We start from the raw sequence: 26,727 nt of genomic DNA on the forward strand, positions 1-26,727 counted from the left end.
CCACACAGAAAAATTAAAACAAAACTCACTTAACATCAGAGAATCACAAAGCATGATTCCTGTCAAAAACACTTTATTTCTTGAACAGCTTTAGGTTACACAGCAGGGGGGAACACCAAAGGGCATGGCAGCACTATCTTACACAAAAATAACACAACTCACTTCACATTAAAGAATCACCCCAAAAAATTGCTGTCAAAAGCACTTTATTTCTTTAACTGCTTTAGGTTACACAGTAGGAAGGCACCACAGAGCAGGAAAGCAGTGTACTACACAAAAAATAACACAACTCACTTCACATCAGAGAATCACACAAACACAATTGCTGTCAAAAACGGTGAAGTGGGTTGTATTATTTTTTGTAGTACATTGCTATCATGCCCTGTTGTGCCCTCCTACTGTGTAACCTAAAGCTGTTCAAGAAATAAAGTGTTTTTGCCAGGAATTGTGTTTTTGTGATTCTCTGATGTTAAGTGAGTTGTGTTATTTTTGTGTAAGATAGTGCTGCCATGCCCTTTGGTGTTCCCCCCCTGCTGTGTAGCCTAAAGCTGTTCAAGAAATAAAGTGTTTTTGACAGGAATTGTGCTTTGTGATTCTCTGATGTTAAGTGAGTTGTGTTATTTTTGTGTAAGATAGTGCTGCCATGCCCTTTGGTGTTCCCCCCTGCTGTGTAACCTAAAGCTGTTCAAGAAATAAAGTGTTTTTGACAGGAATCATGCTTTGTGATTCTCTGATGTTAAGTGAGTTTTGTTTTAATTTTTCTGTGTGGGGGACTGCTGGTGTAATGTGTCATAATGCTTTGCCTACTTGTACTTTGGAAGGGAGAAAATAATTTTTTTTAAACTTTATTTTGTGTTGTTCTTGTTTTATTCTTTGTTGTGCAGTTGGTTCCCATCATAGGGAACAATGGGGCTGGCTGGCCAGCCATCTCTGTAGGTGGTGGGGGAATTTGAGGGAGGGTGTCTGTGGTTCAGGTGCTCTTTCACAGGGACCAGCTGGCACTCAGAAGTGTGCCCACCATTGTGGCACCCCTGGGCTGTGCAGAATTGCCCAGGGAAAGAGAGTTTAGAAGTTCCCAGCATAGGGAACAAAGGGAGAGGGCTGGCCTTTGCCAGCCTGTTCCTGGGGTTATGGGTGTGGGGCAGGTGGGGGTGGATTTGGGTCTGTGAGGGGCTAATGTGGGGATTTGGGTCTGTGTGTGGCAGCTGGGGGGGAATTGGGTTTGTGTGGGGCTGTAAGGGGTGGACTTTAGGGGCTGAGAGGACCTACTTGGGGAGGCCATGAAATGGCCCCCCCAAGTGGGAGCAGTCTGAGCCTTGGTGGGGGGTGGGAGGAAGGGTGGGAGAAGGGCCCCAGAGGGCTGGGGGGCATTTTGTATGCAAAATGCCACCCCTGGCAACACAAGCCTCCCCCAGCTGTCAGTGGTAGAGATGAGAGCAGAGCACCTACTTGGGGAGGCCATGAAATGCCCCCCCCAAGTGGGAGCAGGCTGAGCCTTGGTGGGGGGTGGGAGAAGGGGTGGGAGAAGGGCCCCAGAGGGTTGGGGCCACCCCTGGCAACACAAGCCTCCCCCAGCTGTCAGTGGTAGAGATTAGAGCACCTACTTGGGGAGGCCATGAAATGGCCCCCCCAAGTGGGAGCAGGCTGAGCCTTGGTGGGGGGTGGGAGGAGGGGTGGGAGAAGGGCCCCTGAGGGCTGGGGGGCATTTTGCATGCAAAATGCCACCCCTGGCAAAGGAAGCCTGCCTCTTCATTTTTTCCCCATAGGAAATAATGAAGAAAGATCAGCAGCAGCATGCTAACAATATGCTGCTCCTTCGCTTTCTTATGGGAGGATGGGGGGACCTGCTTTGGGGGGCCATAACATGGCCCCCCAAAGTCCAATCTGTCTGAAACTTGGGTGGTTGTTAGAGAAGGGTTAGAGGAAGGTCCCCACCAATTTTGGGCTTATTCGGTGGGAAAATGCCTCCTCCAGGCGTCCTGGAAGACGGAGGCATTTTCCCATAGAAAAGCCGAAAGAAAGCCGAAAGAATCCCGAAACGTTTCGGCTTTTTTCTTTCGGCTACCCGAAACGTTTCGGCATTCCCCGAAACGTTTCGGCATTCCCCGAAAGAAGCCGAAACACTTTTGTTTCGGCATTCTTTCGGCATTCTGAATGCCGAAACGCACATCCCTAATGGCCCTGCATTGAGACACTGCTGTGAGATCTGAAAGCTCTATACTCTATCTGTGCTGAAGAATCTATTTTAGCCTCTGCCTCCTGGAAACATTTGCCTCAAAAATGACAACTTCATTACAAAGGCCACAGCTGGACAAATGCATTTTCCAGCCATGTGACAAGTTTCCATAGCAGAAGGATTTTAGGAATTTGGGCTTATTTAGGGTAGCAGAAAATGTTTTGAATATCATGTTAGCCTGTCCTGTGCTTTCTGCCTCTTACCTTCTCTGCACGAAGTTGCTGCACCAGCCTCTCCTGTTCCCTCATCACTTTGTTTTGCTCACACAGCTTTCCCAGGAGCTTCTGCCATGGAGTAAGAAGAGAAATAAAACAGGAGGGATGACATTCACTGGGTGCCTAGCAAAGAGGTCCCGCCATAATGAAGCTCAATCAAGACTCATGGCTTCTGGCATTCCACCATCAGAATAGCAGGTGAGGTGGTTGACTCACAAACAATGACACCAGCATGAAACGTACATATCTGAGTATAAGGGAAGGATGTGACAGGAAACACAGTACAGGACTGGTGATCAGCAGCATGACCAAAGGACCCTGGCAGCTTCACTAGCAGAAAAGATGCTCCTCTAATGATAGTAAGAAAAATGGTAAAAGGCGTAACCTCCAAGGAGTGGAGGATGGAGAGGTGGGCGGCAGGAGGGGAGATGGAGTGGGCAGGTAGGCAACAGCGAATGAGAAGTGCTCTTACATCTGTATCTTGCTCGCTTATCTTGTAGGTGTGCAGTGCTTCTCGATAAGCGTCAGGGAAATGAGACACCTGCAAAAACAGAAACAAGTCACTACTGCTCTCTCTTTTTTAACACAGCATAACAACCCCCTGGGGAAAATTACTTTGTGTAAAAAAAAAGGTTTTCCGGTCTTACAACTCAAGCACCTAATTTCTTCTATTGAGCAACATTTGCAGGGTGGAATCACTGAAAGAAAGACATACATGGTCTTGCAACTCTCACAATCCTACTCCATAGTTCCCATGGATCTCAAGCAGTCTACTTGCTGTCTTTTTAAATTAGCTATCTTGTACCTTATCAAGAGAGGCAGCTCTTCCAGCAAAAAAACTGCTCCTTTGCTATCTGCATAAATGGGAGCAGTCAAGCTGATAAGAAATAAGCATTTAAATAAAGGGCAACTGGTCAAATTTATGAACAAAATAGTACATGCATATTAGACGTGCAACTGTCATTACAGCTTGACAGGCAGTTATATAACCCAATCATACCATCATAGCCATTTAAATTCACAACCACAGTGGCAGCAATTTGAATAGTTTTAAAGGCATGACTTCTTGTCCCCCCCCCAAATCCAGGAAAGTCCTTAAAATGTGAGAGTCACTATTGTTTAAAATAGGCTATACCATGTAGATGTAGATAGTAGGTTTATTATCATACACACAATTATTCAATATACAAAATTAATATCGTGGAGAACGCAAGACCTCGAGAAATGTCTGGTGGACTTTCTAGGTCTAATATTGCAGTGGTTATAGTGCATATGGAGTACAGCCCTAGGTGCAACTCCTTACGGGCCAAACAAGAATTAAATATCCAAGATGCCGGTATAAGAAGGTGGCTGATGAACAAGTTGTCAGGCTCAAGGGGTCAAAACAGGATGATCAGTGGAAGGCCGGGCTAAATGAGAAGGAACAAATATCCTTTCCAACATGAGACATTGCACTGAAACCCCAAAGAAGAAGGTCTTTTAAGGTTGCAAAATCAGGCCTCCACAGGCTGGTGCTTCACAAGATGCAGCCAAGTTGTGGTTGGATTTGAGGTTCTTCACACAATATCCAGCTCCTCAGCTTATTAGTGATCTCCATTTTACACACAGGAAAACTAACGCAGAGAGAAAGCCAGGCTCAAAGATTACTTGAGTCTGGCGCTCATCTGCATTCGCCTTTGGTGTGAATTGCTAAAACTAAAACTGAAGAGGGCATCATTTTCCTCTGGAATAGGAATGCTGCAGCACAGAAGAAAGGCACTGCATCAGAACCAACGTTTATCGTTACAAAGCAAACAGTGCAGTATATAACACAATAGGAGCAAATAAGTTCTTGATTGCTTGTATGAACTAAGAAAGGGCACCTTTTCTAATGCAAGAATACAGATATGGGAGAAATCTTACCCATGAAAACAAAGTGCCATACTCTATGTAAGTACTGCCTATAATGTTAGCCCTGTTCCTACCATCAGACACATGTAAGCTGCATGAATATAAGGTGAGGATTGTGCTTGCTGGGCCCATCCCCCAACTTCTACATGTTCAGCTGAACAGTCATATGCATGTAGATTCTTCAATGCAATCAGGGATTATGCAAAAAACAGGGTCCCAATCATTTATATAAAGCATACATGCATACATTTTCATGCATGCAGGTCTCTATTCTTTCTTTTAGTTAAAGGCTCATGTAGATGATATGTGTGACACAAGTTAGGTTGGAAGTCCCCCAACCCAGCTTGCAGTCACAGACAACACTGAGGAACTAAAGTTTACAAGCACTACAAGGCTCAATTTGGCTTGGGAATACATATGTGGAGGAGCGGCTTCAGCTTCACTTCTGCACCATTTTCCATGGTGCCCCACAGCTAGTGTTTCAAAGGCACACCCAGAAATTATGTGAGGGCATTTGCAATGCTGTAGGAATGCCCCCATCTCTATGGTCATTATTAGAGAGATTGGGGGAGATCCTAGAGCACTGAGGACAACATGATGTCACTTCCAGGTGCATACCCAGATGTGACATCATGGCATTCATATTGCTGTATCCCCCCTTTCCCCCATTGCACCATCAATCCAATGCAGGAGACAAAGTGTGGCAGTGGGAGGTTGCCCACTGTAGCAAGCAACTTGATAAGCCTATTATTGGTGACAGCTGAAGCCCCTCCTCCTTCCACACCACACTCCTGAGCTGAATTAGGCCTTGGAGTGCTTGGGAATGTTATTTACTGATGTTAAGTGAGACTTCAAGCTTGGTTGGAGGATCCTCAGTTTGTATAGATGCATGTATAGGCTAGTTTGGCCATAAACAAATAGGTCAGGGTGGGTAAGAGAGCACAATTCTGTTTCCCCCATGAGGATTCAAACAGGGTGGTTTGTTGTTGTTTTCTTCGTATAGGGGGTTATGATGAGCAGGGCTTTTTTTCTGGGAAAAGAGGTGGTGGAACTCAGTGGTGGAACTCAGGACCGCACAATGACGTCACTTTGGGTCAGCTGGAACAAGGGGGGGGAGTTTTTTAAAGTTTAAATCGCCCTCAGCAAAAATGGTCACATGGCTGGTGGCCCCGCCCCCAGACCTCCAGACAGATGGGAGTTTAGATTGCCCTCCGCGGGCAATCTAAACTCCCGTCTGTCTTGAGATCAGGGGGCGGGACCACCGGCCATGTGACCATTTTCAAGAAGTGCTGGAACTCTGTTCCACTGCATTCCAGCTGGAAAAAAGCCCTGGTTATGAGAAACAACTGATTCTAAATTATGATTATAACAACTCTTGACCAAAGTACAACAGGTATTTTGCCTTTATATATGGGAACTATTCAGACTAAAGCCTTTGATAATATTTAATGTCATTTTGTGTTATCAGGCAGATTCTGGATTCTTTGGAAATCTTATTAATTCTACCTATCTCTGGTTGTTGTGGGTTTTCCGGGCTGTATTGCCGTGGTCTTGGCATTGTAGTTCCTGATGTTTCGCCAGCAGCTGTGGCTGGCATCTTCAGAGGTGTAGCACCAAAAGACAGAAGTCTCACTGTGACACTGAGAGATCTCTGTCTTTTGGTGCTACACCTCTGAAGATGCCAGCCACAGCTGCTGGCGAAACGTCAGGAACTACAATGCCAAGACCACGGCAATACAGCCCGGAAAACCCACAACAACCATCGTTCTCCGGCCGTGAAAGCCTTCGACAATACATCTACCCATCTCCTCTTCTAGTTTTCAGGTGGGATCAAATTTGTACATTTATTTTTTTCCTGATATAAATGCAATTGGATTAGCACTAACTATACCTGAATATTTTCCTCCTATAAAATGGAAAGATTATTTTTATGGTGGACAGCAGTTGGGAAATGAGTAGATACTTCGTTTTGTCAGATGCTGTGAATATGACAGTGGCCTATTTTGCTGAGGAATGTCAGTCTCTTCCCATGAAAACCCTATCAGGGGTTGCCATAACTTATAAATAACTAATAACATTTGATCAATATACTGCCCTTCAGGACAACTTCACGCCCACTCAAAGTGGTTTACAAAGTGTATTATTATTATCCTCACAACAATCACCCTATGAGGTGGGTGGGGCTGAGAAGGCTCTGAAAGAGCTGTGACTGACCCAAGGCCACCCAGCTGGCTTCAAGTGGAGGAGTGGGGAATCAAACCAGGTTCTCCAGATTAGAGTCCTGCTGCTCTTAACCACTACACCAAACTTGCTCTCAGCTATAACTGGATAGCACTCTTCACCACTACATAGCTAGCAGACTGTCCATTTTCTTAAATATGAATATCTGAATACTGCCAAAACCTATCTACTTGGATATAAATTTTAATTGGAGTGGTGAAGCACCAGTATGAAATGGAGTTAGGCTATTGTCTCAAATGTTGAAAGTTACCCTGGGCCAAGAGTAAGAAACCTATTGGTATAACTAGATCAGATCTGGATTTGTGACGCTTCTCAGTCAAGATGTTCTTTAATTCAGAGGTAATCTAGCACAGTAATATGCATAAAGTCCCAGCTGGAGATAGCACCTAGAATGTTCCATTGGATACAGAGAAATCTATTGTCTCATTCAAAAAAGCTGTGGTGAATCTACTCCAAACCTATGCAAGAGACCAGCAATTATAAGCATTTGCATTCTGACTTGATAAAATACAGAGTTGCAAGTTGCAAGACATTATTTTAATGTGATAATGAAAACATAAATGGATGGTGGTTGCCTGGCTGAAATCACAATGAAATGCAGCTGTAACTCAGGATACTAATGGCTGTACTGCTTAATTTATAAAATCTGTAGTGCCAAATATGACAGAAAGAAGTTCTTAAACTTGTAATCCTGAACCCATAACTAGTGGAATGTGATTTGATTCATTAAAAAAATATATATACCCCCCAAATATCTTTTCGGTATTTTTCAGGTACATTATGGAATCCTGATCAATATGATCAGTATTGGAATTCTTGGGTAAAGCTGTATTGCTGGCTCTGATCAATCTCAAAAATATTCAGAAATAATCAGGGCCAACATTTTAAAGCTCACAGCTTTTTTAAAAAAACTGTTTGCAGTACTTCCTGGGCAATAAAGGGGGGGGGGACAATTCTCACAAGAGAATAGAATTGCCCATTAGGGAGAGCTCAACGGGTCTGTTCAATCACAACGATTCTTTCATGTGGTCTATCAGAAAATCATTGTGACTGGAGAAACAGTTGAGCTCTCCCTGATGTGTAATACCATTCACTTGTGAGAGTCACCGACCCCCATTCTCCTTTTGCATGGGAAAACTGCAAATGGTAAAAGCTGCTGCAACCTGCTGCCAAACCAGAGCAGTTTTTAGAGTGAGTGCCTGCTGCTGCCAGGTCGGTTCTACTGGGATTTTCTGGTTTGGCATTGGCTCTGTTGGAATTTTTTTGGATCTGTTTACTTTGGATCTGTTTACTTACTTTGTCTAAGTCTTCTGTTCCCTAGAGAAAGCATTGGATTTTGTTTTCTCCACTGGAAACAATGGAGTGTGGTTGGAGGGCACCTTGTTTAGGAACTTGTAGAATTTGATCCCTTGACCCAATCTTCTTGAAACTTGGAGGGTCTTTAGAGGGCAGGCACCCCTCAGACCACTGCAATTTTGGTGTCATTTGCTCTAGAAACAGACCCTTAGCAAGATTCCCCCATAAGGAATAATGGACCCAGTTAATTTCAGAATCCTGAAAAAGCTAGATATGAATACAAAACCAGTATTTTTTTAACCCAGATATTGGGAAAACTGATATTTTCAGCCTTCCTGATACCCAAATCTGAAAAAACTAAGGGTTTTTAGCACACACCACTACCCCTTCATGGAAGGTGCTAGTTATGGTGATTCAGAGGCTCGGGAATGGCACGCTCAATATGTTTAAAGGAATTCTCTTCCTTTGCTAATTTGGATATGAAGGCACAAATAAGTCACTCTTAATGCATGACATATTCTAGTTTCAAGACTAGTCAAGACTGATTTATGAATCAGATTCCAGGGCTCCATAGAGGTGAGCCTTGAGTGAAATTAAGCATTGACATGCTTGCTTCATCTGTGCAAGTGAGCTATCATCCATACCTAGTTGGAGGACATGTAGGCACTAGATTTTCAATTAACTGATTGTCTAGGATAGCTGTTAGTTAGAGGCCATGAGCCTCTTCTCCTTTAGCAAGAGATACCAACTCAAAAGTCATAGGATTCCATTTCATATGCTCCAGTGTTAAGCACTGCCAACAGAAAACAGAAGAGAATCCTGGCTCAGAACCCTGAGTGGGTTAAAGGCAGTAAATAATAACAGAGGCTAATTATAATATCTAAGCATTGTCCAGAAGTGAACTTATTTGTGCAAATTTTATAACTGACAACAATGAGGAAAATAATTTTGTTCCCCCCCTGCCAACTTCCCCTCACCAACAGATAGAATTCTGCTTTTTTGACAAAATGCAAAACATATGAACATGGGTGAAAACTCTGGCCTTTTCACTTAGGCTTTCCACAAATGTATGAAGAGACTACCAGTGCCATCCTAAGCAGGTCTACTCAAAGAAGCTTACTGCCAGAAACTGTTCTTAGGATAGCTCTGTAACAAGAGAGAGAGAGAAAAAGAACTGGGCAACACGCAACACAGAGCTGTTGGTATAGCTGAAAATCAGCATATTTCCCAAGCTCTAGCTGTTGCCATCCTGTAAGATAATGTACTTTTGGGGACTGTAAGTGGCTTCAAGGAGTCTGCAATAGAACCACTAGTTCCCTAAAGCATTGGTGCTTTGTGAGACTTCAAATAGCAGTGCTACTGTAGGATGAGATGTTGAATGGGCATCTCACAGATGAATATGGACAAAGTGTACATGGGATGATACTGGGAATGGTTCTGCCATGCAAAAGCAGCTGGAATGGCATGGTGGGTGGCCGAGCTGCTGTGATTTCTTACTTGCATGTACAGCTGAGCCCTAGGGGAGGAGCTCTCCACCATTCTGTTCACCATACTGATCAAAGTCTCGCTCTCGCTCATCTGTGGCAGATAAGGAAGGAAAAGTCAAGATACTAGCGGAGAGACGGTCACCTCTGTTCAGTCTTGAACATGTGTGACTATTGACATCAGCTGGGAAACATCTGGATCAGTGCCTTGGCTTAGTACCATATTCTAAAGGGAAACACACAGACCCAAAGCAAGATGCCATAGATCCTCTTGGAGCTGTCCTATTTTCATACATACAGATTTGTCACTGAAACTCTGGAGTTACAACTGGGGAGGAACAAATCTTAGCAGATAAATAATAATAATAACATTCAATTTATATACCGTCCTTCAGGACAACTTAATGCCCACTCAGAGCAGTTTACAAAGTATGTCATTATTATCCCAACAAAACACCCTGTGAGGTGGGTGGGGCTGAGAGAGCTCCAGAGAGCCGTGACTAGCCCAAGGTCACCCAGCTGGCTTCAAGTGGAGGAGTGGGGAATCAAACCCGGCTCTCCAGATTAGAGTCCCGTGCTCTTAACCACTACACCAAATCCCTCCTGTCTCTCTTACACACATAAATCTCAGACACAAATCACACAAGTCTTGGCCCATTGGGTCACCCCCCCCCCAAAGCTGACAATGATATTCTAATCCTTCTTTTTCTGGGGCATCAAAAACAATTAGAATTAAGATAATGGGCAGTGGAGAGTAGTACTCTATTATTTATGGTATGTATTTCTCCTGTTGGAACACTTGCTTGGTTCCCCTCTGCCTCTTCCAGAGCCCTAACCAAGGGTGGAACTACATGAGACGCAGGGGTGCGTGTCAGACCCTGAAAGGATTTCTGAGAAGCGTAATTTTTAAAAAACCCAGCCACTCAATATGATTCTCAGCTGGGCAGAATCGCAACTGGAGGGACTCTCTCTGTCTCTGTTTTTCTCTCTCTTTTTCAAAAATCCTCCAGGAGCTTGGGATGGGGAGGGGACAGGAGGCCAGTCCCTCCCATTGCACCACTGATTTTCTCTCTGCACAGTTTTTTCCCTGCTGCTTCCTTTTATACACACACACACACACACACACACACACACACACACATCTCCAAGCTCCTGAAGGAAAACGGAGCCGAGTGGATTTTCTTACAAAGAACAGCCACTCGATTGGAGAGATCCTCTCTTTCAAAAATCCACTTGGCTCAGTTTTCCTTCAGGAGTGGGGGGTGGGGGAGTAACAGGAGGCAGCAAGAAAAAACCTGCAAGAAAAAAATCAGTGGAGCGATTCCTTTCTGGGAGAAAAACAATGGGAGGGACTGGCCTTCTGTCTCCTCCCCATCCCAAGCTCCTGGAGGATTCTTGAAAGAGAGAGAGAGAGAGAGAGAGAGAGAGAGAGAGAGAGAGAGAGAGAGAGAGAGAGAGAGAGAGAATCCCTCTGGTTGCAATTCTGCTCGGCTGAGAATCACATTGAGCAGCTGGGAGTTTTTTAAGACTACTCCTCCCAGGTAAGCTCGCGAGACCCAACACATGAAGGCCACATGTATGATGCCTCTTGTAGTTTGGCCCTAAGAGATCACACCCTCTTTTACCAATGGCCAAAACAAGCAGTGAGAACAAGAGAGGCTTTTGAGGAATTGGCTTGCCCCCTTTTACCTTGCCTCATGGATGTGGAAAGGAAGAGGAGGGTGTAGCAGAACCTTCTTTGTAGCAGCACCTTCTCGATTTTGTAAAAGTCACAATATCTTGCCTATCCCAGCATGAGCCACTTTAGCTTAAGGACAGCACGGTTCTTGCCAGTGTAAACAAGACGCAACTACTAGCTGCTGCTGCTGCTGCTGCTGCTGCTGAAGATCAGGACTGGCCAAGGTGTGGAGGGGAGATTTCTCCCAAGCAATGCAGGAGCAAAATTAGGATCAACCAGTCTGCGTAAGTCCCTCTTACACTCTGATGACTGTCAAGGAGAGTACGCCTAAGCATTCTAAAACAGGCAGAGGAGGGCTCCGGCAGAGGGATTTCCTTATTAGGATGCACATAGCAGTGAATGTATAGGTTTGGGTTTTTTTTGTTAATTCACGTCTGCCTCAAGCCATATCTCAGTTCAGCAAAGAATATTCCTCCTATTCTGGTTAGCTAGTGAATGGGGGTGGGGGGTTGTGCCTCAGTTTGTTTGCTTGCTTGTGTTATCTGAAGTTCCTTGTGTTTAAGGTGCATTTCGACTGGATCCCTGCTCTGGGTTTATCTAGGTTACATAGAACTATTATGAAAAATGTAGAGGCTGATGTTTGAATATCCTGTCTTGTAAGTCAGGGGAAGGGGATTTGATCCCTTTCCATTTGAGACAGAGCAACAAGACATCTATACAAGAAATCAACAGTTGTTTAAACATCCCAAAAGTCAGCTCTTCTTCTGGCTTAAGGTGAGGTAAAGGTAGTCCCCTGTGCAAGCACCAAGTTATTACTGACCCATGGGGGGGATATCACTTCACAACGTTTTCTTGGCAGACTATTTGTTATGGGGTGGTTTGCCATTGCCTTCCCCAGTCATCTACACTTTACCCCCAGGAAACTGGGTACTCATTTTACCAACTTCGGAAAGATGGAAGGCTGAGTCAACCTTGAGCCGGCTATTGAAACCCGGCTTCCACCAGGATTGAACTCAGGTCGTGAGCAGAGCTTGGGCTGCAGTACTGCAGCTTGCCACTCTGTGCCACGGGACTCTTCTGGCTTATATCGCCATCATTTGCACTGAAGACTTGATTCAATACACTCTCTTTCCAAGACCCAAACATAAATCACAGCGCAGAACAAACAAACAGGGCTAGGAAGGGGCTGCACTATAAAGCCTGCCTCTCAGAAGGTCAGAAAGAGAAGAGAAAGAGTAGAAAGCCTCAAAATAAAATGTTTAGAAGGACAGGAAGAGAAAACCCTGCTGTCAATGATGGTAATGCAATCTGGAGAACTTCTCCCCCCTTTCATCTTTGGCTTCATTCCAAGACAGACACAGGCATCTCCATGATGACTCCACTGATGGGAGATTTACTGCTTCCAAAGCCCTCATGAGATTGTCTCTGGAGTAGGCTTGCTTATTGAAATGCAGACTTTGGCAGGCCAGCATCACCCATCAGCTCTTGCAATGGGATTTTACATTTCTTCCCTACAACTTAATTATATCTGCTGATGTTTTCTTAAAATTCTTGTTCTTTTCTGCTTTTCTGAGGGGCTTGGTCACCAACCATCTGCTTGTGCAGTGATAACAATACATAGCATTTATATAATGCTTTCCGTGTTCAAGCACTTCACAGGCACTATCTTGCAACAACTGTGTGGAGGGTGAGGGGTGAGGGTGAGAGGGAGTGGCTTGCCTAAGGCCATTTACAAAGTTGGTGGCAGAGGCAAGATTAGAACCAGGTACCTCCTGGATCATAGGTACCTCTACACGATACTATCTTCCAGTGTACTGAGCAAGGATGATTCAGCTCTATTTAGGGCTTATGAGGGAGGTTGTTTGAATTGGTTGCTTAGTGTATTAGTATCATGATTAATTTGGAATCTTCACTTTCCTGGAGTCTTTGAACAAAATTCTTATGGTAAGGCTGCTTTATATACTAGCCACTTTCTTGACATCTGAAATCCCCCCCTTTTACAGATATGACAAAACATTCTGTTTAACATAGAGGCTGAATCCACACTTCCCTACCTTCCGCTTTTCATGTGCATTAATCATGCTTGATTCTATTCTGCAATGTCCCAGTCTGTGTTCATATCCCTTCTCTTACTGCTGCTGCCTTGCGCTATACTTCGTCCACATCCCTGGTAGAATCACACGATATGGGGCAGGTTTAGATCCGACGTCGCCGATGACGACATCATGTTCATTTTCCCCCCATTTTTTCATCAGATTTCCACTATAGCGTTTTTTTGCTAAATTGCTATGGTGAGGCCACACCCCTATGATGCCTGTGATTGGTTAATGTTATTCTATGCCTTCTTCTTTGAAATCCATTGGACCATTATTCTGGCAGGCTAATTTGAACTGATATTTAAGGTGGGGGTGATCCAAACTCTCTAAACAGGCAGACTAATTATTTGATGCTTGAATGTAATGATGTATTTCCGCTATAATGGTAATTTCAACAGTTAAAAAATTTTTTTTTAACAGCCACCGATATTTCCGACTATTCGGCATCCTAAAAATGACACAGAAATGGAAATGACGCCACCCCTTGATGTCTCCGCAGGGATTTTGGAGCACCCCGATTAAGATTTATGGCCGGGATTGTGCAACAATGCTGGGAAAGTCCCCTTTATAAAAAAAAAAATGGAAAGGGCGGGCAGGCAGGCATGATGTGGAGAGAGTGGAAAAGCTTGATAATTGCACGGCAAAGAGGGATGGTGTTCCAGAAAGGTTGCAAACCCGGAAGTGGGGTGGTTTGAAGGGGGCGGTCTCCTTGTGAAACGCTTCTATTTGTCCACATCCACGGTGAGAACCGCGCAAGAGAAGCGTTTGAATGCATGACAAATTCATCTGAGGTGCAACGCGAAAGATGCGAGAGAATGGCGGGATTGAGGTAAGAGTATGTGAACAGCCCTCTGAGAAGCGAATAATGGGCGGGAAAAAAGCAGAAAACTTGAGACGTGTGGATTTGGCCAGAGTCACATGTATATATGCTGCACAATTTTGTTCTGTGTATTCACCGCTTGGCTATGAGAAACCTCAACTTAGCCATCTATTCTTGCCCTTAATATCTGAATGGTAAGTACTGTCTGCACTTAACAGCCGGTTTTGACTTCCCAAAACCTTGAGTTGTCTGAGTAGCGTAGATATATCTAAAGAAAATTAGATAGCTAGATTTGTTCACAACATGTAAAAACATTCATAAAAACATAGAAATGATGTCACATTCAAAACATGAATTTGCACAGGAAAGTTATTATTTTCTCTTTTATGCTCATATTCATGCATAGACCTCCAACTATTTCTCAGCCTCTGACTATTTCCTGTGCCAAAAGCGTTCCTATGAACAATCACATTCTGAGGCTACGTAGTAGATCAGCATGGACCTGGTGGAGCAGGGTCTAACTTTTGCTCCTGGTCTTTGATCTGTACATTTTCAACTGATTAATCAGATTCTTAAGAACAGGCAGGGAAAGTGCAAACAATATGTCCCTTTTCTCTCCCTATCTAGGCAGATTGCAAAAGTGGACTGGGATGTTTAAACAGCCCTGCAGCAAGCTGAGCCAAGTGACCCTGGCAGCGATAGCTGCAATGGAAGTCAGGTCTGGGCATGCACTGTTGCTATGGCTCAGGCTGGAGTATAGCAAGAGCCACAGTGGCCGCTTGGCTGAGCATGCTTCTGCCGCTCAGTGTCCTCCAGGGCAGCGGCCTATAAGGAACTTTCCACATATTAAATGGCCAGAGTCTTTGGTGTTAGGAAATTTTCCCCACAGAGGAGGAGTGGGTGCTGACATGGTAAAGCTCCCGATGTCATTTTGAAAGGCCAAAGCTGGCTGGCAGGAATGCAAGCAAGGAGGTTTTGGTGCCATGCTTCTTGCCTTTCAGCTCACAATGGACAAATCTAGGACATAACAGTGCTTGCTGTGTTGGACAAAGACAGCAGTTGGAGCATCCTTTGTACAGAGAACTGTAACATATTCTGAGCAGATTTCCTCTGGCTTCCTTCTCTCTAGCCTCTAGCTTGAAATCAGGCGATTAAGTAAGATGGTTTCTTTTGGGGCAGAATATGACAGTTCTTGGCAGCAGCTGGGGTGAGTGTGGACAGTGTGTACTTAAAGCTATTCTGGAAAGATGAAAAATCCAGGGCTTGACAAGGAGCTAGCCCTTAAAGGAAAAGATCAAGAATGAATTCAGATGTTGCTGCTACTCTTAGACATCAATGAGGGTCAGGTCCTCCAGTCATTCTGATGTGTAGAGAGAGGCAGCTGGCAAACCCAAGGCTCAACCTGATGCCAGAGGTTTGCATCTGGCTCCCATCATAGCTGTCACTCCCAAGGACCCCCCACCTTTCTTCCATCACAAAATTCATAAGGTTCTTAAGAGGTTCCCCATCCAGTCACTGACTAAACCCAGACAAGCTTAGCCTTTTTAGTTCTTAAAGAGGACCCCTTCCTCCCTTTTTTCACCAATGGAAAAACTGGTTTGATCCAATCCAATGGCCTCTTATCCACTCACTCTGCAATGTGAACTCTATCAGAGGTCTCTTCTTATGTACCTTGACAAATTGCTCTTGTGTGTGAACTCCAAAAATCCAAATCCAAACCAACAGTTGTGCATAATGTCAGATGGTAGTTAGTCTGTAGTAGTAAAATGAAAGCAGACTCCAGGGGCAACTTTAGAGTAACACATTTAAAAACAAATTTTAAAAGCTCTGACTCACAAAAGTTTATGCTGGAATTCATTTTGCTAGTTGTAAGGTACCACTGATCTCTTTTTTTTATTAAACAGTTGTGTGGTGGCCCGAATGTAAATAAAACGTCTACAATTTATGTATATGCCTTTTCCTTTCTAAATGAAAAACTGAAGCCAGAAATGTGAAATACACATGGGTGGCAGCAAGCTAAAGGAAGAAACCTGGCTTTCTCTTTCTTCCTCTCATGCTGAAATGTCTGGCCACTGATGGGCTGATAGGTGGCAGACAGACCAATGGAAAGGGTCCCCCCCTCCCTCTGTGAGCACTGCAGAAACCACAGACTTCCAAGTGAAGACAACATTTAGGTTTCCAAGCACCACCTCCCCACCCCCCTAAACACAGGCATCCCTGTCAAAGGAAAAAGATGAGAGAAACAAACCAAAGACCACCTCTTGCTGCCACAATGCCAAGAAAAGTAGTAGGATGGGTGTAAGGGGGGGGGGAGGAGAGGGAGGGGAATAACACTGACCTGACAGCAGGGTTTAGGGTAGGAGGGTAGCAGGGCAAGAGGCAGGGGAGAAGGGGGGAGCAGAAAGAGCAACACAGGCAGCTGAGCCTACCTGCTGGTCCAAATATTCTAGGTTTCTTTGCAACTGAAGGTCTAAAAGTTCATCCTATTAGGAGCCATTAGGCATGCGGCAAAATGGAAACACAAACAAACAAACACAAAGAAGAAGCAAAAGCAGTTAGGTGCAACTTAGCTAGAGACAGCAGAGAGCTCCCCAAACAGAAAAGGGAACGTTCAGCCTCACAAGCATTTGTAAAGAGAGGGGTGGTGGGTGGATGGTCGCTGATCAGCAGCCCTTTCAGGACAAGATGTAGTTCCACATCCCCTACAGGGACTCTCAATGGGAGATCCTGGTAGCTCCCTGTGTAGTCAGTGCTCTGTCCCCAAGTAATATGCATCACCTCCTGCTGGGCAGGTGTGGGTTAACAGTCTAGCCATACTCTCCTCCACTAGAAAGGGTCAGATTCTTTCATTATGCCTGGCAAAAGAGGACTACCTAGTTGTTTGGATGGTGGTAGAAAGTACCCTCAAGTCATAGCTGAGTTATGGTGATCCTTGCTGGGTTTCCAAGGCAGGAGACTAACAGAGGTGGTTTGCCATTGCCTGCCTCTGCACAGCAACCCTGGTCTTCATTGGAGGTCTCCCATCCAATTACTAACCAAGGCTGACCCTGCTTAGGTTCTGAGATCTGACAAGATTGGGCTTGCCTGGGCTATCTAAGTCAGGGCACGCAGGTGTTTTATCAGGCTGCTAAAAATAAGAACGCTCCCCCATGTAATAAATACCATCTTAAGAGTCACGTGTGAATTTGGTTTGAGTGCTATTTGAGTATGTGAATGTAATTACTTTGATAGTTCCGGTGTACCTGTGGAGTCATTGTCATCATTAGGTTGGTGTGAGGTGCAGGGCTCAAAAATTGTTAATCCACTCCTCCTACTGAGGCTAATTTTGGTATAAAGAAGTGTGTCTGCACTGCTAGCAATTCTACATTATTCACTGCAAGACATCTTGCTTTGAAAGTCTGGGAGTAGGTGGAATTTCCCCCTTCTCCAGTACTGCTCTGTCCCAAATGTCAATCTTTATGATTTCAAAGGCATGTTGGGAATGCGGGCTCAGTGCATTCATGCAGAGTTCACAGATTGGGTAAGTTTTGATGTGACTGGTTCTGCCCACATTTTTCATACCACCCTTCACCTCAGTCCATGTTCAGTAGCTTTGCAGTTATGGATTAAAAGAAGACTGCAATGAAAACTGGGAGTGTGCTGAATTATTTACCGGAATTCAGTAGCACATACTGAATTCTGCACAATCCATGCAACCCACATTCTCAGCACCCCAGTTTGGGCGTACAAATTGGTCCTTACGCATCCTTTTCATAACCTGTGTATGGATGTCCACTGGAAAAACTGTGAGTTCCCCCAAATCATTACAGTGTACAAGCCCCATTCCAGATGGCTAAGATTTTGCAATTCCTTGTCTACAGTATCACCTGCTAGAAAACAGGTGAATGGGAAGTGCTATTCTTTTACAAAGCTAACACTCCTATAGTATTCTCCTGTTAGGCAAAATGGAATCTATAATATCACAACCTTGTGTCCAGTTAAACTACTTCTTCTAGTAAGTATAAAGTTGATCTTGGTCAATTTTGGAAAGAAGTTTGGAAAGAATTTCTCTCAAAAAAAGATAACTTCAAGGTCATTACTGGGCAGTCTAGGCTGTATGTTCATGTGTAAGCAGGAGGTGAAACTATCCAGACCCTAAGTGCTCTTTAAGAAGAGAATCCCGCTGTTTCTCTCCACATGTATTGCTTTCATTCATTTTACCCAAAGCAGTTGGGGATGGGGACTGAGCACCGTTCCTGATCTGTGCAGTGATACCAGGATCATCTCATTGCATTTCTAGTTCAGCCACATGCATCTGCTTTTATATATAGCTGGTGAGAAGGAGGGGAGGAGGGAGGGAGTGAGGGAAGAAGCTGCGTGCAACAGGCGTGCAACTGGAGTCTGTTCCACAGGGCACCTTAATCCAGTCCAGGATCTACTGGCATCTCTCACAGGTGAAAGGTGTCAGGCAGGATCAAGAACCTTGGCATGGAGCAAATGAAGTTGGCAGTTTCACTTGACAGAGTCCCACTGACAGTGGTTTCTGCCCCCACCACATGGATCCTCCCCCGCAGTGAAATATCCAAACAAAGAAAGAAGTAAAACTAGTGAGGAAAAGCAGCAAAGAAACTACAGCCAAGAACAAGGAACGGGAGTTTTTACAATTTTTACATGACCCTTTGTCGATTCATTCCTATACTGCATCAGAGTATTACAAAGATCAACAGTAAAGCCACCCTCCAGGTTTTTTCTTCCTACGTTTTTCTTCATGGGCTGTTAAATGGCTTGTCCTTGAGATAGGGAAGGTATGTAATCTTGGAGATAACATAGGCTCACTACCGAGTAATTGGGACCACATGTTCATTTTTTAGGGGCAAAATGGCACCATTGATTATTAGGGTTGCCAACTCTGGGTTGGAAGATTCCTGGAGATTTGGGGGTGGATCCTAGGAAGGGCAGGGTTTGGGGAGGGGAAGAACGTCATTAGGGTATAATGCCAGAGAGTCCACCCTCCAAAGAAGCCATTTTCTCCAGGGGAACTGATCTCTGTTGCCTGGAGATCAACTGTAATTCCAGGAGATCGGCAGGCCCCACCTGGAGGCTGGCAACCTTATTGATTATGGATGCAGTCTACATGCCAGAACAAATTCTGAACAGCAACCTTTAATCACTTTTAAAAGGGGGGATTTCTGGGTTACATGTACAACAACAGTGAGCTATGTGCCCAGTTCCTATGTTGAAGGAGCACAAAGGAGAAAAGGCATAAGCCCATCGTCTGTCACATCTAGAGAGCCGGATGTGGGAAATAGGCCTTCCAGTCACACAAAGGTCTGGTTTGTGAGACGTTCTGTTGTTTCCATTACGAGAGAAAAAAATCTTATGAATTGTTCATCTTTATGACTGAGTGCTCATCTAGAAGGTCTATTTCACACTGCATGGTATCTGTGTGGGAAATGGGAGACACATGCACTACTTCTCCATCATGGTATTACAGTGCCCTCTCCCATCACTGCTGAACACATCAGCAGTGGCTGTAAGTATGAACTCGAACTATGATTTTTTCTCATCCATAAAAAGGCACTTAATTGTTTCTCTCCAATCAAGGGCATCTACTTAATCCATCTACAATAGATGAGGCCAATAATTCATGTCTCTGTCAGTTTGCATAGTTGGTACCTTGCATACCAAAGACAGAAGTATTCTTGCTTGGTCTCATACCAGGGAATGTTCTGGGAAATCATAAGTTTTTCCGTGTCCCATAATCAACCTTCCATCACACGACAACCTCCTTTATCCCAGCCTCTGAATTAATCCCCGCCTAGGGAACTTAACATCTCTAGTGGAATGCTGAGATGCCAGTTGGCACGTACCATTTTGTCGTGGACTGTAGGGGATGCTGGATAGTTGAAGGGGAACACTCCTGCAGGGACAGGCCTCCTGTCACCCAGATAATCATACTGAGGAAAGAGAAGAAACCATACATGTGCATGAGTGCTTTATATCTCTCAATAAAACTGTTGTCTGCAGTTACTGTAATTCCACCCACTTTTCCCAGGATACAAAACTGTTATGATCAGCAGTACAGAAATGGAAAGAACAGGTGGCTAGACAGAGTCACTGGGAAAGTTTTGGTGGATAAGGCCAATTAGGAATATCAATGAATTGTGTCCTGGATGTGAGACAAAGATATTTCTTGGAAAGAGTAACTGGTTCTGCAAGTGGGATCTAAACATAGCAGAGGAAGAAAAGAAAGGGCAAGTTTACCTTGGGCTCCTGTCCTCAAAATTTCTATTACCACTCAGTTCTTGGGCTGCCTTCCCCCTTGATTCTGATGATATCCCTCAATATTAACCCGCAGTTCATGCTTATTAAACCCACAGGTCTAATAGCGATGAATGGTATTTTAATCCTCATCATCAACATTTTCAGTATTCTACATTTTATATCCCTCACACAGCTAACACCAGTTCCTTTCAGTCTTACTATGTCTTCTGGAAACTGTTGAGAGTTTGGAACCACTTGTAGCTAGTATTTAATCTGAATGAATGTTTATTATGGTTTAGTACAAATCACTTGTTTTCCACTTCCTGGGTCATGTGAAATAAATAATAGATTGTGTTTAAACATGTACAGATTTGTAATTCCTTTACAACACAGTGACCAGAATAACCCCTACATGTGTGGGATTAGAGGGAAAGACTTCTAGATCAAATTTGTTAGCCCTAACAATTTTCATTTTAGAAATTAAGCATTGGTTAATCCCATCCCTGCCATCCCTGTACACAACTGACCCTGATGTTCCAGCCCAGGATTGCTTCTCTGATTGAGGCTATCATGAACTAGTGAACATCCCATAACTAGCAACAGTAATTTTACTCATCTTTATCAATATTCTTCAGTTTCAATAGGCAGCAAACATGCTGACATAAGTAAGAATTTGGTCATCAGGACTGTATTAGTCGGTTGGCACAGGATCTCTTTGATAATCTATTACTGTCCTTCAGCTGAAAGATGATTGAAAACATTGAGGGAAGGAATGGAGTCATGATGGGGTTACCTTTGGGGAACTGACTGATCGCCTCATCATGTAGGCTGTTGGCTCAGCATAAATCTCCTCACTCCGGGCGGGCATTCTGTCAAAGCGGGTGCTGGGTGACCTGACTGGGGAGTATACCCTGGTTCTGTTGTAGGAACCTTGGCTTGGCGAGCGGGGGACCGACCGGGAGCGAGGTTGGAGTGACATCCTGCGTAGAGAGCCTGAGGCAGCATCCATTTCATCATAATACACTGACTGTCGTGTGGGGCCTGGGATCCAGACAGGCACATCCTGTCTGCCATAGCCAGGCTGTTCCTTCCAGTCACGCAGCTGGTATGTGCCACTGTTACGGAAGGAGTGCCGCTTGTCATCCACAGACCACTGAGGGCTCACCCGCTCATAGGTAGGCATAGAACAGATGCTGTCAGGACGCACACCAGGAGGGTAATACTGGTAATCCTCAGAGAACTGGGGTGAGTATGGGGGATAGTAGTCAGGAACTCTTCGGGACATTGGGTAGAACCTGGTGGGGCTAGAAACCCCAAAGGAAAGAATGAGAAGAAATTAAATTCTGAAGCTTTCAAAGAAGAACCTGTAAATGTTCTGACCAACTCTTCTGCCTCACCCCAACCTATCTGCTGGACACTGGACTATGTCCAAGGAGGATATCAATCTACTACATAATCTAGTTTGTAATTAGAGCTTTTGGGACGCTTTCTAAAGGTGGTGATTAAAATGATAGATACAATGCCCATTTTTAAGGCATGTATATTGATATGTTCTGAATTATACCTTATTTAATAATAGGTCTACAATGTTCTCTTTATTGGATTGCAAACTTGATTAACATGATTAACCTGTTTTTATCTATAAAACTTAAGCGATTCAGTTCTGCAGAAATCCATGCTACAACTCTGGCACACATCTTTAGATACCTCCCACTGCCTAGGAAGCAAGGGCTTGTAACTCCAACTGCACCTGCTTACTGATGCTCAGCCTTCTATCCATCTTTCAGAAAAGGAAAGAAGAAGACTAGGACTGTGGGATACAATGTGTATTGTAGCTAGAGATGTCAGCTGGGTGAATATTAATAGTGGAATAAAATAGATGAATTAGGAGTGCTTTCAGTTCATTAATCAGAAAAACAGGACAGCTGAGAATGGAGTTGTTACACGCCAGTCCTAAGCAGGGCCATTTCTACATGCCCTTAAAGGGATGGCCCACTCACTGAACTCTGGCAGCTTTCCCCCAGGAATCCAGACATCTCCATTTGCAAAATGGTTGCGTGCCATTTGTCTTCTATTTTTTCCAGCGCCTTTTCTGGGAATGCACTTTCCACTGTCACAGAAAGGCGCCAAAAAAACCGGAAGCCAAACAGCCTGCAAATGTTTTGCAAATGGAGACGTCACCAGCATTCTGTGAAGGGACTGTCCCTTTAAGGGTTTGTGGAAATGGCCCAGGTCTACTCAGAAGTCAGTCCCATTTTATTCAATGGGGCTACATACCACAAAAGTGTTTAGGACTGCAGCCTATACTAGGGATGGGGGAGGAACCAATTGTGTAAATGAATCTTAATTTTTAAACTACTCATTTGTCTATCATTAAGGCTGATGTTAAAAACATAACCTTGAAACTAATCAGCTGCCTTAAGACTCAGTCAGAGTGTAACTGCAAGCGAGGTAGTACTCCACTTTTTTACCTCAGTCAGTAAGCCTATTTCTTCAGTCAGAAAGTAAAGGCCACTCTCTTTTTCTCTGGGCATGGCCACACTCAACTGAAAACAATTGTTTAATAGGCACGCTCCCAACAAAGCAGGCGGGGGAAGTACTGAAAAGCCTTTGTTCGGGCAGGTTAATGTTATTCTGCTCCATGTCAAGGTCATGAAAAATGCATCTACATGGAAATAGTTGGACATAGGAATTGTAACCTTTAAAGCTGCTAACCATATTGATCATTTTGATCCTCTGAAATGTCTTCATGCCAGCATGAATTTATACTGCTGTGAATTTATACTACTGCTGTGAGGGAGACTCCACACAATCAGGCCAATACATATGGTAAGCTGCTTACAGTAGGCTCCACATGGAAACAGTAAGGTCTGAATCAGCCTTCAGAAATTATACCTCACAGAAATTATTTGTTCCTAGAACTCCCCAAGGGGAGATGAAAGGCAAGGGAACTGTGGCAGCGATATTGGTTTAAGTTTGTAGCATACACATCCTTTTCTCACTATATTTTGTGAGGCTCCTAATTTTATTGCATTCTCAGAGAGAAGCTATCTTCCGTCATATTACCTATGGAGATCTTCAGGAGGTACAGTCCCACGGCGCAGGTTCACCCACTGCTGCAGTTGTGTCATGGAGCTCTTCCTCTGGGCAATCTTCTCAGGATTGGTGCGGGGAGCAAAGCCCCGATGAGGCATAGCAGTCTCACCATCATGTTGTGGGTAGGCCATGCTGCCAGGCCGGCTAGGAGAGGTATATTGCCAGCCATTTGGCTGTGTTGGCCTCTCCACTCCAGCTGGTACATGGGAGGCTTCAGGATAAGGGCTTCCAGGCTCTGAGGGCATTTCTTGACTCACAATGCCATTGGCCTTCACCAGTGGCTCTTTCTTGCTCTCTGCTCTCTCCAGTTTCCTTTCGATCTTTTCTGAGCCGCGCCCATCACCTTCACCTCTGGTTTTGGCTTCTGGCTCAGCTTTGGCAGTCTCCCTGGCTGGAACACTGCGATGGTGCTGGTGCTGGTGCTGGTGGTTCTTGCTGGGGGGGATATTTTCAGAATCAGCCTTCTCATGCCTGGTAAGCATGAAAAAGGGTCACTAACAACCCGGGTGTGCCACTCCATCCCAGGGAAGGGTTGATTTGGTGATTCTCCCAAAACCTTTTCACTACTAACCTTGCAGTTTAGATTCCTTAAATTATAGGTTGCTGTATCCTCCTAAGAGACCTGCATTTCAGGATTCTGAAAAGCCTCCAACTTTTGTTCCCCACATCTCATTTGAGGGCTGTCAATGTTTTTTGAACATTATCTACTTTAGAGAACTTTATCACTTTTCTACTGCTGCAAGATCTGCACGTCTTATTTCCAATCATTTGTTCCCACAGTTTTTGAAAAAGTTTGGGGGGAAACATTAAAACTATCATTGGAGGGATAGCAATGCCATGTTATTTGATCAGAGTATCAACAAAAGAGCAGAGGATGAAAATCAGATTTTCAGAATGCCAAGCTGTTGGACTAACAGCCATTTGCTTCTGCTTGTATCTGCTGATTTCACCTGGGATGCAAAGTTGCACTTTACTGCCAAGGTGGGGAATCCAAAGACACCAAGGATGTTCATAAATTACATTAAGGAAGAATGAGAACGCAAGGTAGGACTGCATCCACTGGCCACACTACAATCCCTCTGCATAGCTTATGAACAGAGCTGAAACATATAGGCTTTGTCCATGCAATTGGGAAATCTGGCAAAGCCTGATCCCGTACACTAAGCCTACATGCATACACTTGTATGTTCATTAGGGTATGCCCATAATTCTGCTGACTACATGCAGCAATGGGAAGTGCAGACAGTGGGCACAATCTTGCTCTCTCACTCTCCACTAATACTACCTGTGACCCATCCTACAGTCAAATACAAGAACACCAACAGTACTAGGTCACATCCCATGGTGTCAGTTTTTTCCTTGGAGAGCTGACCTCTGAGTGGGTGGGATTTGCACCCGAGCAGCCTCGCCCATGGCTTGGATCCAACACTCCTGCTCCTCGTTGTTCTCAGCACTGAAGAAGTAAGTCCGGATGCCAGCGTGCTCAGCCTGGGGAGAAAGTGACTTCTTGTTATTCCCTCTTGTCTCTTCCATCCAGCACACAGTCACCTGTTGAGCAGTAGGAAGAAGTGCACAGAAAGAGAGGTCACAAATTAGTCTCAGTATCATTAATTAAGATTACAAGGGATCATAGGTGAAACTGGACTTTCTTTCCTGTAGCCTCATTTCTACATGGAAGCATAGCCTATGACAATTTTAATCAACTTTATGTCTAGGGAAAATTGGAATGAAAAATTTCTTTTCAGGTCATACATCAAAATGAATATACTTTTGGGTGAGGGGAGAATATGTGTTTGAAACATTTCTGTAAAAATGCTTGATTTTCCTTTTAGACTGTTTCAGATTACAGACCGACCATGTGGGGATTTTGTCTTTTGACATTTTAAACTTCTGTTCCAACATAAATTTGGAAGTGCAGCAATTGTCAAGGAGATGAAGCAAGTTCTTATTTCTTAAGCAGCTCAGTCATGCAAATGACACTGCAGCCCAAGGCCTTGATCCAGAAAGACAGAGAAGCCACTTGCATGCATCATTGAATGCTGGATGGCAATCCTTCCCCCAGCAGCACACTTCTGCATGCACAAGCCCATATCTAGAGGGTGAAAGCATGCAAAAATCTGGTTCAGTACATGGATCATCATTGTCGGACTGGGGAGCAGGTGTGTGTATATGCACGCTATTGTACAATATACATATATAATAGAACAGCGTATTCCCTGGAGTAGCTGTTAAACTCGTGATGTCAACTGTCCTAACTGTAATGCAAAATGGGGGTCAGGTGGGGAGGTCTCCCCCTTCCCTTTAATGTTAGGCTGCTTCACACATTAGGAAAATAGTAAATCCATTGTCTTGTTTAATAGTGAAACCTGTAGTATGAGAAAGACAAACCAAACTTTAAAAAAAATGAACATGTAGAGACTCAAGGTCAATAAAAAACCTTCTGGTGAGTTAAAAGAGGCAAATTTTCCTCTCGCACTGATCCACAACATGTGAAGCGGTTCTTGGATATTTAAATCTGCCTCCACCCCGAACATTTTGAACATTCCTAATTCCTTTCCAAATGTTTTAGATTTACTTGGAATATGTTTGCACTGCAGTGCATTTGATACTAGCAAACACGCCTTCATTGTTATAGGCAAGGATGTGTGAGTAGAGAGAGGGGGGCAAAAGAGCCATGCTGTTGCCCAAATCCCCTGAGGAATTGGTTCACTGCAGCACCTGTGTTGACACCTCAGCACAGAAAGATATTGCACCTGCTTGCAGGATCCCTCTGGGATTCTGCTTTTACTGCAACACTGCCCACTGTCTCAGTGCATTAAAGGAGGTTAACTCGAGGACATCACTGGGTTGGATACTGAAACCTAACCCCATCCTTGATGATTTCAGAGTCTGGGGTGAGTACAGGTTTTGAGCAACTGTAACCCAGATTGCAGTCCGTTTTATTAGCCCTACAGAAGTCAGTGAGACTCACTAATATCTGGGCCTACTTCTCTATATGCACAGACCATTTATTGGTCCTGCTAAAATGTGACAGAACCTAGAAAACTGATCTTTAGATATGGTGATACAAATTGCATTTTCCTCATCTCTGACTATAGATGTACAAATGTTGAAGAACTTCATTCAGTAAAGTCACCTATAAACTTTTATCTAGAGTGAGATGTGCTTGAAAGCATTCAACAGTGGTATCCTGTATGGCACCCAATTGCACCGTTCAAAGGAAAATACTTTCCATGCCTAAACCTAATAAAACCAGAGCAAAACATTTCCCTGTAATGTTGCACATACATATTTCTGTATTCCCACCAGTCTCCATTTTTAGGGGTGTCTAGGTTTTTAACTAGACTGACAAAACAAATCCAGGATTTCCCCATCACACCTTCCTTTAGGAATGATTGGAGGTGAATAAAGCATGCAGGATAATTTGCACTC

The 26,727-nt window shown here is 44.1% G+C and overlaps 1 protein-coding gene across 1 annotated transcript in view; it reads right to left on the reverse strand.

Annotated features, from left to right (window-relative positions):
• PLEKHA6 (pleckstrin homology domain containing A6) overlaps nt 1–26,727 on the reverse strand; it is a 75,910-nt gene that overhangs the window by 36,847 nt on the left and 12,336 nt on the right. The window contains exons 7-14 of the mRNA XM_054979260.1: nt 24,668–24,843; nt 23,266–23,766; nt 20,993–21,503; nt 19,806–19,892; nt 16,386–16,439; nt 9,376–9,456; nt 2,924–2,992; nt 2,440–2,520 (exon numbers count right to left, since the gene is read on the reverse strand). Of these exons, the coding sequence (XP_054835235.1) occupies nt 2,440–2,520; nt 2,924–2,992; nt 9,376–9,456; nt 16,386–16,439; nt 19,806–19,892; nt 20,993–21,503; nt 23,266–23,766; nt 24,668–24,843 (1,560 nt within the window). The remainder of the gene's footprint in view (nt 1–2,439; nt 2,521–2,923; nt 2,993–9,375; nt 9,457–16,385; nt 16,440–19,805; nt 19,893–20,992; nt 21,504–23,265; nt 23,767–24,667; nt 24,844–26,727) is intronic.

Source organism: Eublepharis macularius, chromosome 5 (genome assembly GCF_028583425.1).
Source record: "Eublepharis macularius isolate TG4126 chromosome 5, MPM_Emac_v1.0, whole genome shotgun sequence".
In the NCBI taxonomy this organism is placed as follows: domain Eukaryota; kingdom Metazoa; phylum Chordata; class Lepidosauria; order Squamata; family Eublepharidae; genus Eublepharis; species Eublepharis macularius.